Here is a 19059-nt window from a genome sequence, read left to right as displayed (position 1 = left end):
TCGGATTCCTATTCGCACTGAGATGGTGAAAATCCACTTTTTTTTATATGTAATAAATTTGTAAATCAATCAAATTCGCATATCGCCTTTTTTGGATTCTCTGCTGATAATCAATTTTCTGTGAAAGTGCCACGGGGTTAGAGTTCTGACCAAGTTTCACAGGTTAAAAGGCATTCAGGATCACAACTGGGTTCTTAATCACAGGGCAAACATTCCCATGTTGGCAAGTCCTGTGAAGGTCAAGTAGCTGCGATTCTTGCACTTTCACTAGGCAAAGCAAATGCGCCCAAAGAGTTCAAAAATGTGCAGTCTTGCTTGTCAAGGCTCTCTATTTTTGGGCTTCAATAATACTTCAAAAAAGTGTTTTAACTTGCATTAACACCAACTTTTTTTTTTATATATATACTTGCCCTTAATTGTAGCTACAAAAATGACTTTCAACCATTTAAGGAAAGGAAAATGTTAGAAGAGTCATTTGTGCTATAAAAAAAAGTAAGTCAAGTAGTCATCTCAACAATTTTTTTAAAAAGATAGGAATTCATCTAAGTATTTGAAAAGGGAGGTGGCTCAACATAAACTTTCCATATATTAGGTGCCTAAATGTAAATTACCTTAATATTAAAAATGATTGCTAGACAGCGGTTTCAAGAAAATTGATCCATTGCTGATGCAGGAGCGGAGCCCAGTGACCTGGTCCATTGGATAATTTTGGATCCATATTTTAATTTATTTTTTTTAAAGATTGTATTTGGATATTGGATCTACATTGGATTAATATCTAATTAAGATGCTTATTTATATTAGTTGCAGGGATGGCAGTGGACCGGGGCGGGGGCAGGGGACAAGGTCTCCTTCCCCGCCCCCATCTCTAAATTTTGCCCTCCATTCCCACCTTCATTCCCGCACGGGTTTTGATTTGAACCTCCATCCTCGATCCATTTTTACTTTCATTTCCTCAATCCCCATTACAAATGGGACAAGGCAGAGAGGAGTCCTGTTTTCTCTGTCGTTCCACCGTTGTCGCATTCTGGCCTTGGAGGAAGAAGATGAGAGAAATTAGAGTTCAGGCAGCTTGTTAGAGGAAGGAGAGGAGAGATTTGAGAAAGGGTTTTATGTTAGGGTTAATATAAGGGTATGATAGTAAATTTTTTAACAAGGATCGAGGATGGGATGAGACGGGGCGTGGGTAAAAGTAAGTTCATCCTCGCATGAGTTTTGATTTTAACCTCCATCCCCAATCCATTCCCCCATTTCATATCCTTCATTCCCGGTCCAAACAGGGCGAGGCAGGGCAGGGCACCGTCCCCCCTGTTCCACTGCCATCCCTGATTAAGAGACTTATAATATTTAGAGTTTATCAAAATTGGAAATTTCTCATCTATAAGTAGATGAGAAATCTTGTAGCGTAAGCAGTTCAATTGGACTTGAAATCAGTTATTCTCTTTCTTTTAAGTTTTAGTTAATTTTACAATTTTCTTATTTCCTTCAATTTCTCATTTTTCCTTAGCTATATTGTAGTTTTGGTAGTTTTCTTTGTAAATCCAGTGGGGGATTTACATCAACATGTTCAGAGTAGGTCAGCTATAAACTGACATAAATGATCGAAAGCATGTTTTGATTTTAATCACATCTATCCATTGCATTTTACTAGTTAATACGATGCCAGTAGTGCAACAAATGTTCTCTCTTTTACAAAAAAAAGAAGAAGCAAATACTAATTCTTCTATCGAGTAATTTCCATCTTTTTTGTCAGGCCAAGGAAAAACCCGATCACCAACTGTACATTGGTTAGACCTCTGGTTGGTAAAAAAACTACTGAGATCTCTCCACTCACCAAGGAGTACACCCAGCGACCTAGTGGCAAGAGATGGCCCCTATGCGTTTTGAACCGTGGTCTTCCCAAGTCAGGTGACAAACAATGGTCGCCCCTAGCCGGGAAGGTGGAACCCTTATGAACTGAATAATTTTCATCTACTTATTTAGAAACCACAGATATATGATGCTAGGCAGTTCATGAACTCTACTTCGTGAACAAAATGTTAGGAGATGAAGCATGGAGGGCCCTTGATCACCGCTGATATGTTCATCTGTATGAGAGAGAGAGAGAGAGTTGTGCATCATGGGTAAAATGTAAAATATAGAAGTGTCTTTCAATTGTTATTCTTACAAAACATATCGATTCATTCGCATAAACATGAAAAGAACAATAAAAAAAAAGAGAGAAGAAAAAATCAAACATCTCAACAATTGGGGGTAATTGCTTGATCCCTAAGTAGTCAAAGGGGTCTCCTCCTCCAACTGCATGGCAATTACCCCCTATCACCTACACATTACCAATTACATTTACTCCCATCCTCATCATCATCATTCACAAGATTAATCAGATGAACTCCTGCATTGGGAGTCACAGGTAGATCACACACACACACACACACACTCTCTCTCCCTCTCACTGTGGGCACCCTGCTGCTAACCTTGCCCTTAATTCTCTCCTTAGTATCTTGCCCGAAGGTGCCTTTGGGATAGCCTCTTGGAAGAAGACCTTTTGTAGTTTTTTGTAGAACACCACCTGCAAAGTAAAGCAGCTTAGTTAATTTGAAGTACCAACTTCATCATTGTCTTTCATGTAAATGACATGTGTGCCATTGCCCTCTTAAAATCTAGGGCTATGAATGCATCAGACCTGTTCTGGATCACTAAAATGGGTTAATAAATTCAACTTTTTTGGTTAGTACTGGTTGGATTTAACCATACCTAGATCAGGTGCAATCACATTGCACAAATGCAATGTGCCGCTACACTTGATCACCCTCCAGCTTCTGTTGTACAGCCTGTCAGAGTGGGGCCCAACAAAAGATGGACGATGAACAGGTCCAGCGGCACATTGCAAATGTGCAATGTGATTGCACTTTCATTCCCGTTTGGATCTGATTATGTATAATAAGATGGTACTAGTTCTACATGATTTTTTTTTATAGAGGACTATGATGATAGACCCATGATCATTTGGATCCATATCTGGATCCAATAAGGGCCCAGAGTGAAGTTGAGATAACCCTTCTGGATGAGACCCTTTTGGAGCTACATGATCCGACAATCAGTTTCGGGTCATTTGATCTCACCTGCTTAGCGATGAACTTCTTGACGTCATCTTCCGTGATCTCTGAGCCGTTCGATTTGACGACAAAGGCCACCGGAATCTCACCAGCTGCTTCATCCTTCATCCTGCAAGTAGAAGAGGATAAACGGGGATCCGATGTGAGAGTCCACACTCTACATATAAACATGACTTTTAATGAATTTAAAATATTCTCTCCAAAGGAAAACGGCAGGCTTCGGTGGATAATAATGACCGAGAAATCCGTGATCCGTTTAAAAGTTAACCAGCCTATCCTCATCTACAGGGCAAGGGCAAAATAGGGATGCGAAAAGAATTGGATATCTGATTGGACCAGATCCGAATATTCTAAGCTGAATATTCATGGCCAATTTCGTGTCAGTTCTGGACATCAGATGGGCGGGCATCTCATTGAAGTGGGTCCCCATGAGATTTGGACGGAGTATCCATGCCCAATTAACTTCAATTCTGCCACTAGGGATGTAAATTGGTCGGTCTCAAGTAGTGGGATATATATATATATATATATATATATATATATATATATATATATATATATATATATATATATATATATATATATATATATATATATATATATAATCAGATGTAAATTAATTGGGTTTAGATTCAGATTTGGACTAGATGAAAACGCATATACTGAATCCGGATCTCATTAGGTCACATTCACTCAACTTGATTGGATCAAATGGTATGACTTTTGTTTACGGAATTTTCGAAGTAATTATGAACTTGGATTGGTCTTGTATCTGACCCAAACCTGAACCTTTACATATAAAATGATGTTAATATATTAATTTACATTCCTAATTTCATGTTCATCAGGTTTTCGGGATACTTACGGGACAACGGCAGCATCGGCGATGGCCGGGTGGGTAAGGAGCATTGCTTCGAGCTCGGCAGGGGCCACCTGAAACCCTTTGTACTTGATCAGCTCCTTGAGCCGGTCCACTATGAAGAGCTCATCATCATCATCAACAAACCCAATGTCTCCTGTGTGCAGCCATCCATCCTTGTCTATTGTCGTTGCTGTTGCCTCCGGATCATTGAGATAACCTGGCCAATGAGCAAGAGCAGGTTGGTTAATTAGTCCCAGATCAGGTTCTGTTTTATATATAAAAACCAACTGACCCGGGTCCATCTAGCTAGCGTTTACAGGTATGACCCGATTTGGTCACCAAACGGGGTTTGAAAAGTCAAAGTCCGATCATCTGGGTCTGATAGACTAAACTCCAACCCAGTTAACATCCCCATTTAGGGAGCTAGATTAGGTAGCTTATTGTGCAATTTCAATAATCTTGTTCATGTCTTTTTCCTAAACAAATGGTTTCTTTGTTTTTTATAGGGACTATATAAAGTTGTTAAAATAAGGTACAGGGTCTCATATATAATAGAGGCCACTGTTAATTAAACCTTATGTAGCAATGATAATGACATACATTTTAACTAGCATGGGCTTGAGTGGTGATCAGTCCACTTGGCCAAGTGGGCTTGAGTGGTGATCAGTCCACTTGGCCAAGTGGGCTTGGTCAAGTAGATCAGCTAGCGCCCAGTTGGGCTCAGCTCGAATTTAAACGAGTTCATGGCAAGATACTGACTATTTAATCATGATAATATGGTGATATATTGTAAATAGGTGAGATTTAAAGAATTAGCCTTATGTATCATTAGTGCTAATTAATGGTGATGCGAGAAAATTATGCACCTTTCATTATTTGTGCTCCTCTAATGCAGATCTCTCCTGCTTGATTGCGGGGTAGGGATGCGCCGGTGTCCGGATCAACAATCTTCAACTCTGCATTCCTCACAACTGTGCCGCAAGAGCCCGATTTGATCTCGAATGGCTCCTTTGCGAAGGCCAAGCACATTGAAATAACCGGACCTGCCTCAGTCATTCCATAACCCTGTCAAAAAAAAAAAAAATCATCTTAAATTAGTGTTAGGCCTTTAACATACACCCAAAAAGTATGCATGCACATACATGTATCGCACTTGCGCATATGCACACACACACACGCACAACGTGACACAGACAGACCAGGACAAGCCCAGGTGAGTGAACCCTATTTGACAAGGCCTAGCTGAGATTGAGCACGAAAGGACTAGGTGAGTTGATCCCTTATGACCAAAGGTAACCCTCATGCTGTCCGTTCATCCATGCGTCAAAGAAACGTGTTGGATTTTAAGGGCCCGAGTACTCTGCTAATACTGTGCTGGTGTGACGTTTTCGAGTAACAATTTTACGTAAAAACGGGGTTTCACGAGAGGTAGAGAAATGGGAAACAAGAAACTCACCTGGCCGAGCCTGGCGTTGGGGATCCTGGTGCGGAGGGCGTCCTCGAGCTCCTTGCCCATGGGCGCGGCTCCCGACATGAGGGTCTTGATGGAGGAGAGATCGTAGCTGTCGATGAGCGGGCTCTTCACCATGGCCAGAACGATGGGCGGCACGATGGGCGCGATCGTCACCCTGTGCCGCTGCACCAGCTCCATGAGCGTCCCGATCTCGAACTTCCCCATCACCAGCATGGCCGACCCCGCCCTCAAACCCGCCAGCAGTATCGACAGCGAGTATATGTGGAACAGCGGCAGCACGCACAGCACCACGTCCTCCCTCCTCATGTAGATCGTCGGGTTCTCCCCGTCGACGTGCTGCGCGGCGTCTGTGACGAGCCCCCTGTGCGTGAGCATCACGCCCTTGGGCATCCCCGTCGTCCCCGACGAGTACGGCAGCGCCACCACGTCCTCCGGCAGAACCTCCACCTCCGGCATCTCCCCCTCGTCCGCCTCCGTCAGGCACGACACGTGCAGGCAACCCTCCGGGTACCCCTCGTCCACGCACACCACCTTCACCCCGTCCTTCTCCCTCAGCTCGCCCAGCTTCTCCGCGTACGCTGACTGAGTCACCACCAGCTTCGCCTTGCACGCCCGAGCCTGCTTCGCGATCTCCTGCGGCGTGTAGAACGGGTTGGCCGTCGTCGTGGTCGCCCCGCGGAAGCTCGCGCCAAAGAAGACGAACACGAACTCGGGAGAGTTGGGAAGCAGCATCATGATCACGTCGCGCTGCTGGATGCCGAGCTTCGCGAGCCCCGCGGCTACCCGACGGGATGTGAGCTCGACCTCGGCATAGGTGTAGATTCTATCCTTGGCTCCGTCGATGATGCAGGGCTTGTCTCGCAGAGCGTCCAGCTTCTGGAAGCAGTAGGTGTGGAGAGGGAGGTGGTTCGGTATGTCGATGTCAGGGAGCTTCGAGCGGAAGATGAACTCCTGAGTCTGAGATTTCTCCATTTCTTTCACTACTGTATGTGATAACTCTCTCTCTCTCTCTCTCTATGTCTTTTTTTGTGGGAAGGGATGAACCAGCTAGTTAGGAAGAGAGCACTCGGAGGAAGATGGGTGCTGAGTTTTCGGAGGGGAAGAGAATGGTGGTAATATACTGGTGGGAAGGAAGAGGGTGGTGATGGTGGGGACAGGGAGACGGTTGGGATTGTGGGGTTTATGAGGGCGTTTTCGTGGACATGGATGGTTGGTGGTGGGGCTGGTGAACGGGGTGAAAGAGAGATGTCGTTATCGAGCTGACCAGCCATCATTTGCGACTCCAGCTACCAAGCAAATGACGAAAATGCACCTTAGTTGGTGATTTTGGGAAAAAGATGGCGAAGTTTAAGATAATCATGTCAACCGACTGTTTGGTTTGAATTAAGCCCTTGCTCAGCTTGGCATCTTCATGAAAGTAAGGGTCCAGTAGACTTAGCCAGCGTCATTAGATATCTGATACCGCGATACCGAGGGTGGTTTTCCCGCACTTCATGAGAATAAAAAAACTGATTGTTTGGTTTGGCAACAGAGATACGATAAAGTTAAATGGTGAGGTATGACCCAGAAGGTGTTTGCTCATCTGAGGGTTCACTTGCGTCAATGTCACCAAGTATACAAGACGACACGAGTTCTAAACCCATGGTTGGCATCCTTCTATTCAAGGTGTACTCCCTGATGAGCAGGGGGTCGGTGATCGGTTTTTTCTCTTGGTTTATAAAAAAAAAATGGTGAGGTGATCGCCCACCCCAGAATTAGAAACCGAGTCAACTTGACTCAGTGCCCAACTATAATAATCGTGAGAAAAAAAAAATTATCTGATCCGGGTTGGGTCTAGACCCGACCCGAATCTAAGAACCCAATAGAGTTAAGTGAGTAGGGTCACGGAGAAGGACTCACAACGCCTTTCCCTACGCCACCCTCCGCCTTCCTCCTCACCTCCCGTAACGACCATCGTCGGCCGTTGCGTTACTCCGTGAAAGGAAACCCTTCGGGGTTTCCTTATTCAAACCCCTGAGGGGTTCTTTATCATCAGAGGGAAGGGACAGAGCTCTGCGCCTGCTCCCTCCCCTCTCATTCCCTCTCCTCGCAACTCTCGTCTCTCTCTGTCTCGTTGCAGCTTTCGACAGCCCCAACGTCGTTGGCTCCCTCTCGTTCTCTTTGTTTCTCCCTCTGCGATTTTCGACGAGCCGATTTCCCACAACGAGCACCAGTGCCTCCCGCAGGTAAACCCCAACTTCTATTTTTCTTTTCTCGTTTGATCGGGATCGCTGAAGGACCAGTAGAGGGTCAGTGTCATCTGCCGAAGCCTTCCCCCGTACCGTTGGAGGTCTGGCAGAGGGTCGATGGCCTCTGTCAGAGCATCCCCCTTCCCCTGAGGCCATTGAAAGTCCGACAGAGGACCAGGTGGCCTCTGTTGAAGCCTCCCCCTTTTCTTTTGGTGGTTGTCGGAGGAACGACAAGGCCTGACTGCCTCTGTCGGGCCCTCCCCACCCATCTAAGGTCAGTGGGGGGGCTAGCAGAGGTCTTGACCACCTCTGACAGACCTCCCCTGCCCCTTTGGTCTCTTTGGCAGGATGGGGGGGGGGGGGGCTCCACCCTTGTCCTCGTGCCTGTTGAAAGCCCCCTGCCCCTTTTATCTTTCTGACAGGATAGGGGGCCTTGCCCCTGTCCTCGAGCCTGCCGGCAAGGGGCTTTGCCCCTTGCTTCTTTGATCTTTTCGGCAAAACAGGGGGCTCCACCCCCTGTCGTTTTGATCGTCGACAGGGGCAAAGCCTCTGTAGTCACAAGCTGAATGCTTCTCTTATGTGATTTTCTTGAAATGTGCAGAACTTGAATAATTTTTTTATCTTTTTAATGATTTGGCATTACTTGCTAGAACTTGCGAACTGAAAATCGGGTTTGGACTTGGCATTACTTCAGATGAGGTAAACTGATTATTTCATGTAAGAGGAAGATTCAGAGATCACATCGGGTTTGGACTTTGGAGAATTTTATGGTACCTGCTGCCACCTTTTCTAGAATTGTACTTTCACTTGATGATTGAGAGCTTTAGATTCAGTTCATATCATGCTGTTGATACTCATTGCTTAGTTACAAAACATAGTTTGATGCCTAGCCTCATAGAAGATTGTCATTTTTATTTTGCTCGATCTTTTTTGCAATGAGATTTGGCTCATAGAACATTGTCTTGTTTTTTTTTGTTGCATAGGAATGAATAAGTTTATAATGAAAAGACCAATCTTTGATAAATCTTTTGTAACTCGAAAAGGAGAACCAAGTCAGAAAATAAGCAAAACAAAAATTGATGAATCAGAGTTACCTGCAGACCCTGCACTTCGTCATTCTATTTTTAGTTATCATCATAATATCTAAGATAATGTTCGTAGAGCATATATGATATGAGGTCCTTGTCAACCTCGAGATTGTATGTTTCAACTAAACTACCAAAATGAAGGTTCATTCCAACTTGATATGATGAGTATAATGATTGGTTGGAGTATAGTATAAGTAACCATAAAGTATATTGTTTGCAGTGTTATCTTTTTAGGCCAAAAAGCACAGAGAAGATTAGTACAGAGGCATTCATATCTGAAGGATTTGATAACTGAAAAGACAAGAAGATGTTTGATAATTAAACATGTTGAAAGCTCTAGCAGTTTTCACAATTCAGCATGAATGAAGTAGCAAAATTTGATGCAACAAAAGCAACATATTGATGGTATACTTTATAAACAAAGTATTCGACAGAAAGATGAATATAGACTTCGCCTTTGGGCAACTGTTAATGTAATCAGATACTTGTTAAGTCAAGGATTGGCATTTTGAAGGCATGATGAAGCTGAATAATCTTTTAATAGATTTTTTTTTTGAGTTTTTGAAGATATTTGCAAAGATTAATGATGACATAAATAAAGTTGTATTGAAAAGTATTTCAGAAAATAACAAATTGATATCTTCTGATATACAAAAGGATATTGTCAAGGCTGCTTCTATACAAACCACAAATGTTATTATCATGGAACTTGAAGGTATTTTTTTTTCTATTTTACTTTATGATTCTCGTGATGTATCAACTAAAGAACAAATGACTATTGTTTTACGGTTTGTTAATGAAAAAGGTCGAGTGGTTGAACGATTTCTTACTCTTGTGCATGTTCTTGAAACAAGTCCTATGTCACTCAAACAAGCAGTTGAAGAAGCATTTTGTAAGAATAAATTAAGCATATCAAGTTTGTGTAGACAAGATTATGATGGAGCAAGTAATATGAGAGGGGAGTTTAATGGATTGAAATGTCTTATATTACATGAAAATGCATATGCATATTATATTCATTATTTTGCACATCAATTTCAATTGGCATTAGTTGGTGTTGCTAAAAAAAATTCATTGCTTGATATGTTTTTCAATATATTAGGCAGATTGTCAACTTTTTTCTCCACTTTATGCAAAGGATCTGAGCTTATTCGAGAAGCAAAATTTATGCAAATTGCTGAAGCACTTGCATTAGGTGAACTTGAAATAGGATGATGATTAAATCAAGAAATAAGTTTCAAATGACCTGGTGATACTCGGTGGGGTTCTCATTATGATGCTTTGGTTAATTTACTCAGTATGTATTCTTCTGTTATTCAAGTGTTAAATTTCATTGCAGAAGATACATATTCAGGAAAAAGTTCAGATGCAATTATTTTATATCATCAGTTGTAAGATTTTGAATTTGTTTTTTGCTTACAATTGATGTATAAAGTTTTGAGAATAACTAATGACCTGTTACAAGCACTTCAGCGAAAAGATCAAGACATTGTGAATGCTATGAGTTTAGTCACTACATCAAAATAGTGCCTTCAAGGTCTGAGAGACAATGGATGAAACTCTCTCATAAATAAAGTGTCTATATTTTGTAAGAGATTTGATATTCTGATTCCTGATTTAGGAGACTCATATATACCTCAAGGACGACCAAGATGTAAGGTTGAAAAGATCACCACATTGATCATTATCGTATTGATGTGTTTTATGCTATTATTGATTTGCAACTTCAAGAGTTGAATGATCGTTTCACTAAAGCAAATACAAAGCTCTTCCTTTCAATGACATGCTTGAGTCCAAAAAATTCTTTTTTTCCTTTTGATAAAGATAAGTTGATTCGTCTTGTTGAGCTTTACCCTAAGAAATTTTTTAGAGTAAACATAATTAGACTTGAAAATTAGTTGGATATATATTTTGTAGAAATGCGAAACAGTGATCAGTTTTCAAGTTTAAAATCTTTAACAGAGCTAGCAGAGATGATGATAGCAACTCAAAAGTACATTGTATTTTCTTATGTGTATCTATTGATTAAGTTGTCATTAACTTTGTCAGTTACAACAATAAGTGTTAAAAGAGCATTTTCAACTATGAACAATATCAAAAGTCGTCTACGTAATAGAATGGGATATGAATGGATCAATGATGCTTTGGTTACTTATATAGAGAAGGCGACATTTGATACTATCAGTGATGATGCAATTATGAATTATTTTCAAAATATGAAAAATAGAAGATGCTCGTTGTAAAATTTTCATGAATTTAGTTGTTTTTATTTCTTAAGTGAATAATCTTTATTTTAGTTTAAAAGTATAATTTAAGGTTTTATCTTATTATGTTCATAAATTTAGTTGTTTGTATTTGTAATAATTGTTATTTTAATTTAAAAGCTTGTTTAAGTTTTATCTCTTCACAAACTACCGTTCCTCCAGCAAAAATTTTTTAGCTCCCCCAATGATCCGAATAAATGGATCGTCCTTCAAGACCATAGCATTGTCCCCAAGACCCGAAGTCTGCCTAGCCAACTAAAAATTTCTGGCTCTACCACCGGTGAGGTACCGTAACAGTTTTGGAACTTAACATGGTGATTTTCAGTAATCATAAAGGTTAATTCACTAATATTCACGGCTTCGTTTCTTAAAACAAAAAAAACTAAAACCACGTCCTCATTCTTAATTACAATAGTACGTACCAAACAGAGAACCTCTCAATGTCACGCATTAATGTTTTCAAACTATCACTTATTTTGATCATATCACAATATCAATACAACGAAACATTTTAGGATATTTTCGAATGAAGTATTTTTTCATTAATATTTTTTTGATATTTCACATTTGCTGTTCTTGTCAATCATTTCTTCTTTTTTTTTAAAGGGGCTAGGGGTTAATTAGGCAGACCCCCACCAGTTACAAAACACACCATTGGGTTTTGAACTTGTGCACTAACAGCTTCTACCAAACAGGCTTATTATCTTCCCAAGATTTATTTTTCAAAAAAACAAAAATTTTAATACATTCCAACATTTCCCTTTTCCAAGAAAATTCCAGAAAATAGAAAATCCCTTCGAGAAAATTTGATGTTTTCACGAAGTTTTTTCAGAAAGCAAAATGTTTAATTTATCGCAGCGAGATTTTTCCTAGATTAGAAAAATCCTGCCAACCAACCGAGGTTTGCGACATCGGCCCTCCTAGAAGTGGTAGCTGTCAATTCCATGCTTTAGTGTAAATACAATGCCACTTCCCATCCCAGCTATCAGTTTCCAAACAGAAACAGCCCTAAAACGAGCGTATACATTGCCCGTATTTTTAAAGCCGTCCAGCTTTGGTTTTCTTACAATTGAGTTTGATCACCGATTAATCAACTGAAGTAAACAAAGGGAAAGAGGAAGGGCACTTTCGTCCATCCCTGTTCCAGCATATGACATGGTTCCCTCTCATTCCACCAACCACATACGTCACGTCGGTCTCACCTACCACCGATACCGGCCGAACTAATTTTTCCGGTCGCCGGGAACCTTCCTACCTACTACTTGGGACCGTGACGCGGTCTCCTTTCCTTTTCCCTCGTCTTCCTTGTTATTTATTTTTTTATTTAATATATTTTATATTTTCTCCGTCCTTTTCGTTCGTGCCCGTGATGTCCCACTCGGTCATCATCCGTGCGTGTGACGACCCGCTGACGTCGTGGCATCAGATCTAGAGTATGTGCAAGAATTTACAGTGGTACCGCTCTCTTTGCAAAGAAACTAAGGCGATCTTTTGCTTATGGGAAAATCTAGAAATAAATGTTTTTTTTTTTCAAAAAGTTTCAGAAAAAATTACCACCTTATATATGATTTATCAAGGACTAGGAAAGCATGTAAAAACATGAAGAAAAAACCTTCAAAATTTCAAAAATTGCGTTAATAAAAAAAAACATAGTTCCTTGAGAATAAATAATATTTTGGAAATTGTGATTTTTAGCGTATTCTAAAAGATGTCATAATAAAAGAGCGATATTTTCAAGACATCGATTCATGCTTGTGATCGTGCCTTGGAATACATGTGTAAGTTAGGCCGAGAGCTCTACCAAACCTCTTGGTCAATGTCTCAACACATGATAATCAAATATGCTTCTACGCGCTGTGGTGGTTGTACTCAATCTGACCAAACTGCTCCTCGACATATAGTTAGCAACATTGTGTAAAATTATATATTTTTTTATAAAACTTCAAAAATAAAATAAAAATTCATCTTTAGGAAAAAAAAACTGGTGTCTTTGAGAGAAATGTTTATAATACAAAACGTTATATCTAGAAAATACTTTTCCAAACAACTCAAACACGAATACAAATTGGTTGAGTCATGCGTTTTCAACCCTGGTAGAGTTTGGATCTGAATCTCTAGTTCCGATAACCTGACCTAATTTTAGGAACCTAAAATCATTTTGTCATCCAAAAAACAAATGCTTTTTTATTCAATTCCATGCTGAATGCATTCATGGGGATAAGTCAAACATGTTAAATGGGGTTTTCAGTATTTTTTTCACAATTCTGACACCATAAGTGTTTGGCATAGAGGAATCGATATTTAGAGCATTATTGAAAAAAAAAAAAAAGATACTTGGAGCCGCCAAAACTTACAAAAATTTTAAGCCATGGATTTCTCAAACATAAGAGCGGCCAAGTCTTTGGGATTTGAAAAAAAAGCCCTCAATATGAGGGTTTGCTGTCATACTTGTGAAATTCAAGACTCTTATTTCTTTGGAATGTGTGCTTTCTAGGGGTGTCAACGGGTCGGATTTGGTTCAGACCCAAACCTGATTTAAGATGATGATACTAAGTTTGGACCTAGGTTCAATCAGACCCACCATAAGAGAAACCACACCCAGATCCTATAAGGATTATATGAACCAGACCCTGACCATAACCAAAAAAGTGATATCCTTTTTTTTAAATCTTTTTTACATTAAAAAATGACAGATCTTAGTCAGAACACGGGTAGGGTCTGAATTTGGTACGAGATTTCACAAAACCATACCTGGCTTTTATATATTAATCGAACCTTTTTATTTGTCACCAAACCCTGACCCTATAAGGTCTGGTTCACCTCAAACACGACTCATTGACACCTGATATCATATGACAACAGAATTTGGTTGAGCCATGTGATTAACGAGTCAATGCGGGATGCAATTTCCCTTGAGGAATTGTTTGGATGCTAATAATATAAATCAAAGTGCTGTCTATTGATCATTTTTGGCGTTCTTATTATTGAATGCCACCAAAGACACTATTAGTTCTTGAGATTTCAACTTTCTGACTGACAAAATGAAAACAAGAATCACGATTTGTGATGATGATGACGATGCTGGATCCAATGCCCTGTGATTTGTTGGAGATTAGAAAACTAGGTTCTTGATATATGGATCGAGTTGAACTCGAATCTGAATTGACAATGATTGGTACAGGCTCTGCCTCAATCTAAAGTGATATTGAATAGAGCGGAGCAAGAAGGAACCGAACCTCACTTGAAACGACTTAGATCCAAGGCAACCATGGAAGGATCAGCTGATGCTAGTGGAGCCCACCTAAAAGTCAACCTTTCATTGGGGGCCTTGGTTGTTGTGTGAGAAAAGTAAAGAATGGCTGAAATTAGAGTCTCTTTAATTCTAGCTAAGTCAAATATATAATACATAATTGTGGAAGAGGTATTACCTATTCTTGGGCACTTGAGAGGTGTTACCTAAGAATGACTAAGTCTTGAAAGGGTTTACCTAGTTTTAGGTTTTGGTCAAGTAGTCTTCTTTCTTATTTTAAAGTATGTTATTATTTTGTAACCTGTGTAGAGGTATAAATACTCTCTCTACCAACTATATAAACTGCTCTTGTAATGTGTTGAAAAGCATATGAATGAACTTGAAATTGATTCACACACTCTCTCTGTCTCATCTCCCTCTCTACATTTTGTGCTTACACCAAGCTCAAACCTCTGGTAGGTTTGGACCTTAGAACCTTGGCCTAAGCTAAGTCTAGAAAGTGGACTCAAGCTCTACGTGGCCGAACCTTTGTTGAACGAACCAACGCCCAGATGACCCCTCTGACCTGCAACACTATAGCATACTATCCCAAGAGTGCCCTCTAGGTCTTAGTAAGTCAAATTAGCCCTCACCTTAGCTCAAACCCATGTCTTCACCCATTTGATCCAAACCGATTCAAAGAAACCCAACATATTTTGTTTGCTATGAACGACAGAATTTAACCCAACTTTCTTGAGTCATATCTCTTAAACTCGACCTAATTTAGGGCTATAATTTTAACTATAGGTGCCCCCACATGTCCTTAACCAACCCTTCAAACATCAGGCTTTTATCCTAACCCAATAGAGAGATCGAATTTTTTTACTAAACCTTACCAAACCCAAAACACAGTCCAGACCTAATTTGAATCTAGTTTTTAGCAACATGATCCCAGTCTCATAAACTCCAAACCAAGTGGAGTTTGACCCAAAAAAATTGCTAAGACTTACTTGCACAGATCCTAAGGTTATCCCAAAATTTTAAGCATTTTATCTGCTGTAAATTGGGCATACTATTTTTTTTCTCAAAACCTACCAGAACCTAACCTTGTTTCTAACCTAGTAAACTTACTTAAATTTAGAACCTAGACCTACCTCATAAACCCAGGCATGTACCAGTTCTAGAGAACTATGATGCAATATTGTTAGTATCGGTATCGACCCTGAATTGTTTAGCCACCGATTCAGCTGTATCGGTATCAACCCTGAATTGTTTAGCCACTGATTCAGCTGTATCGATCGATATCGATACTCAACTGAATCATTTTGTATTGGCCAAAAACAATAAAAAATTATTACGTGTCAATCATAACGTGACATTTGTTAAAACTATTAAAATAATATTTAAAACTTAATTTTTGGTATTTTTTATATTTATTAAAAAATAGCTGATTCAAGCTTGCAGCATATCAAATTTCTACCGATATGATGCGTATTGGTTGACATGATACGTATCGACCCATATGATTTGTATTGAAAGATACATACCGATACTAATAACATTGCTATGATTAAAGGAAGCCACAAAGGAGACAAACAAAAATCATTGCTTAGCATGCAACTTTTGCAAGGGATGCACACACACACATCCCAAACTCCTTAATTTGGCTTACAATTTGTGGGGATCATGCACATGCACTAGCATGCATGCAAGCAAGGCTAGTGTGTCCACACCATTCACGTTACACGTTATGCATGATGGCTTTTCTTTTCATTCTTCATACGCTCATAGCCCAAGATCCCTTGGCAAAGTTGCTTTTACCTACCAACCAATGTCAAGTATTGGTATTTTTTGGGTTTTATCTTTGGGGAAGAATCACGTTGCAAACAAAAATTTTGTTTTTTCAAGAAATTTTTGCATGGTAAACTTTAAAGATTTAGTTAAATGTATAAAAAATAAAAAATTCAAATGTGTTTATATTGTTAATATGACAACGAAATCATAGTATTTTCGTAATTAAGTAATACTGAAAATGTGTTGGTGCTAACTCCCAAGATTCAGAATGGTTTTCAAACACAGAAGCCTCTTCTCACATGACTAGTGATGCAGGTAAACTATCTAACTTAAAACCATATTTTGAGAAAGATTCTATTATGGTTGAAAATAGAGAAAGACTTCACATTTCTCTTATCAGTGAAGCTAAAATTGAGACAAAGCCCTCTCCCCTCTCCTATACATTTAAAAAATGTTTTGTATATGCCAAACATAAAAAAGACTCGTTATCAATTAGTTAATTAAAGGACAAGCAAGACAATAGCCACATGAACTACAAATGGAGACTTATATGCCCTTGATCAAAGACCAGTTGCTTTCTTTTTAAATCATTTTAGAAAAGCTTCTGCAAATAAGTAGCATGCTAGATTGGGTCACCCTCAATAAAAAACTATTGATTTTTTACATAAAACAATTTAATTAATATTGTTAGTCATAATAAAGATTTGATCTGTGCTAGTTGTTAGATGGGGAAGGCATGTAGATTGCCTTTTATTTCTTCCAATGAGATTTCTGATGAACCTTTCTATAAAATTCATTCTGACCTATGGGGACCCGCTCCCACCTTGTCAAGGGATAATTTCAAGTTTTATGTTATCTTCATCGATGATCACACATGCTTACCCTTTAAAAAGGAATTTGATTTTTTTAAAGTTTTTAAACATTTTCATAGATTTATTGAGTGCCAAATTAATAAAAAAATTAAAAAAATTCAAAGTAAAGAGGTGGAGAATTTTTTAATGAAAATTTCTTAAATTTTTTGAATCACTCTATGATAAAATGTCAAGTGTCATGTCCATATACCCTAGAACAAAACAAGATCTCCAAAAGAAAACATAAAAACATTGCCGAACTTGGGTTAACAATAATGATCCATGCTAATGTTCTTTAAGAGATTATGGGTAGACACATTGTCTACTGTAATATTTTTAATTAATAGACTACCATCAACATATTAAGACATGCAATCTCCTTATTTTAAGTTTTACTGAAAGCATCTTGATTATTCATGCTTAAGAATTTTTGGTTTTCGTTATTTTTCATATTTACAAGATCAAAGTAAATCTAAATTTGATCTTAAGTCATTGCCCTGTGTGTTCCTTGGTTATAGTATGATTCATAAAGGCTATAAATGTATCTATCCTCTTACAAGAAAAAATTATTTTTAATGACATGTTATTTTTTATGAAAAAACATTACCTTTTGTAAATCCTGCATTCTTATTTAAAAGTAATAATGTTGAAGTTGAATCAATCACTTTTTCTGATTGAGAAACAATTAGCGATAATATTTTTTCTCATATGAATATTTGTGCAGAAAATAATAGTGGTGATTATAGAATACATTGTGTTTTGATAATGATATCTCTCTTATGAATAATGTTGGACAAGAAAATGTTTGTGCAAGGTATGGACAATAAAATATTATTGAAATGAGTGAATTACATGAAAATGATATAGGAGGCACTGAAAATGAAAGAAAACAACAAGTCTCTCTTGAAACTATGTATGACAATAATTCAGGTACATCTCAAACATGTGAGACAACAACAATGCATTATTGAAAATATACAGACTGAACAAGACACATGCATGAATCATACTAATGTATGTAATTCATATAGTGAAGAACATGACTTTACAAGTCAAGGTTCTTCCCAAGATGCAGTTTAAGATCAAAACATATCTATGGTCACACAAGGTATGCAAGAAATATTTAAGCCAAACCTGAAATATGCTATGATTCTTAAACAAAAAGGGTTTATTCCTAAAGAACCAAAGTCCATAAAGGCTGCTCTTGCTCACCAAGGGTGAAAAGCGGCTATGAATGAAGAGATGAGAGCTCTAAAAGATAATAACACTTGGAAACTCATTTCCAAAGAACCTAAAACAAAGATCGTTGGGTCAAAATGGGTCTATATGACAAAACTTAAATCCGATGAAACTTAGATCATTTAAAAGCATAATTAGTTGCAAGGGGTTTTAATCAAGTTGAAGGTATATATTTTTGGAAAACCTTTTTCCTTTTTGTTAGACCGGTTAGTATTCGAGTTGTTCTTAGTATTGCTAATGTCAGAAAATGAGAAATTAGACAATTAGACATCAAAAATGCTTTTCTGCATGGTTTCCTTAAAGAAAAGGTTTTTATGAAACAATCACATGGATATAAAGATAAAAAACATCCAGATTGAGTTCGTAATTTAAAAAAGGCCTTGTATGGACTTAAGCAAGCTTCACAAGCTTGGTTTGATATACTTAGTATCTTTTTATTAGGGTACACATTTTATTATAGTATTGTTGATCCATCGATGTTTGTTTATCGTAAAAAAAAAATTATCATTTTACTTGTTTATGTAGATGATATTATTATCACAAGGAATAATCCTAAGGTTATAGAAAGTTTTATTTTAAAACTCAACCATAAGTTTTCTATGAAAGAATTGGGATACATTTATTATTTTTTGAGAATAGAGGTTCATCATACTAGAGATGATATTTTTCTTTGTCAATCCAAATATACAAAAGATCTTCTTGAACGTGCCAAAGTGCAGGACTATAAATCTATTTCCACACCAATGGTCTCAAATAGATTTCAAGAAGAAAATAGTAGTGATAAATTCCAAGATCCCACATATTATAAAAGCCATGTTGGTGCATTAAAATGCCTCACCATAACGAGACCTGAATTATCTTTTAGCATAAATTATGTTAGTCAGTTTATGCATGATCACATTGTAGCACATTAT

The 19059-nt window shown here is 38.5% G+C and overlaps 1 protein-coding gene across 1 annotated transcript; it reads right to left on the bottom strand.

The window, feature by feature from the left end:
- Nucleotides 1–2113: 2113 nt before the first annotated feature.
- On the bottom strand, nt 2114–6536 carry LOC149837310 (4-coumarate--CoA ligase 1-like). The gene is made up of 5 exons (XM_090005952.1): nt 5435–6536; nt 4845–5043; nt 3982–4195; nt 3123–3225; nt 2114–2569 (listed from the first exon to the last, which is right to left on the bottom strand). The coding sequence occupies exons 1-5, from the start codon at nt 6422–6424 to the stop codon at nt 2450–2452; spliced, it is 1626 nt and encodes a 541-aa protein (XP_089862078.1). The 5' UTR covers nt 6425–6536; the 3' UTR covers nt 2114–2449.
- Between the last annotated feature and the right edge of the window lie 12523 nt (nt 6537–19059).

This window comes from Nuphar pumila, chromosome 5, assembly GCF_984573655.1.
Source record: "Nuphar pumila chromosome 5, dmNupPumi1.hap1.1, whole genome shotgun sequence".
Taxonomy (NCBI): Eukaryota; Viridiplantae; Streptophyta; class Magnoliopsida; order Nymphaeales; family Nymphaeaceae; genus Nuphar; species Nuphar pumila.
This window is presented reverse-complemented; position numbering and strand designations above follow the sequence as displayed.

Bases quoted from the DNA above. Each gene is read 5' to 3' on its own strand.
- LOC149837310 (XM_090005952.1), bottom strand. From the start codon at position 6,424: ATGGAGAAATCTCAGACTCAGGAGTTCATCTTCCGCTCGAAGCTCCCT. The intron at 5,044-5,434 runs GTGAGTTTCTTG...TTTTTTTGACAG, and splicing joins CCAACGCCAGGCTCGGCCAG to GGTTATGGAATGACTGAGGC. The intron at 3,226-3,981 runs GTAAGTATCCCG...TTCTACTTGCAG, and splicing joins GCCGATGCTGCCGTTGTCCC to GATGAAGGATGAAGCAGCTG.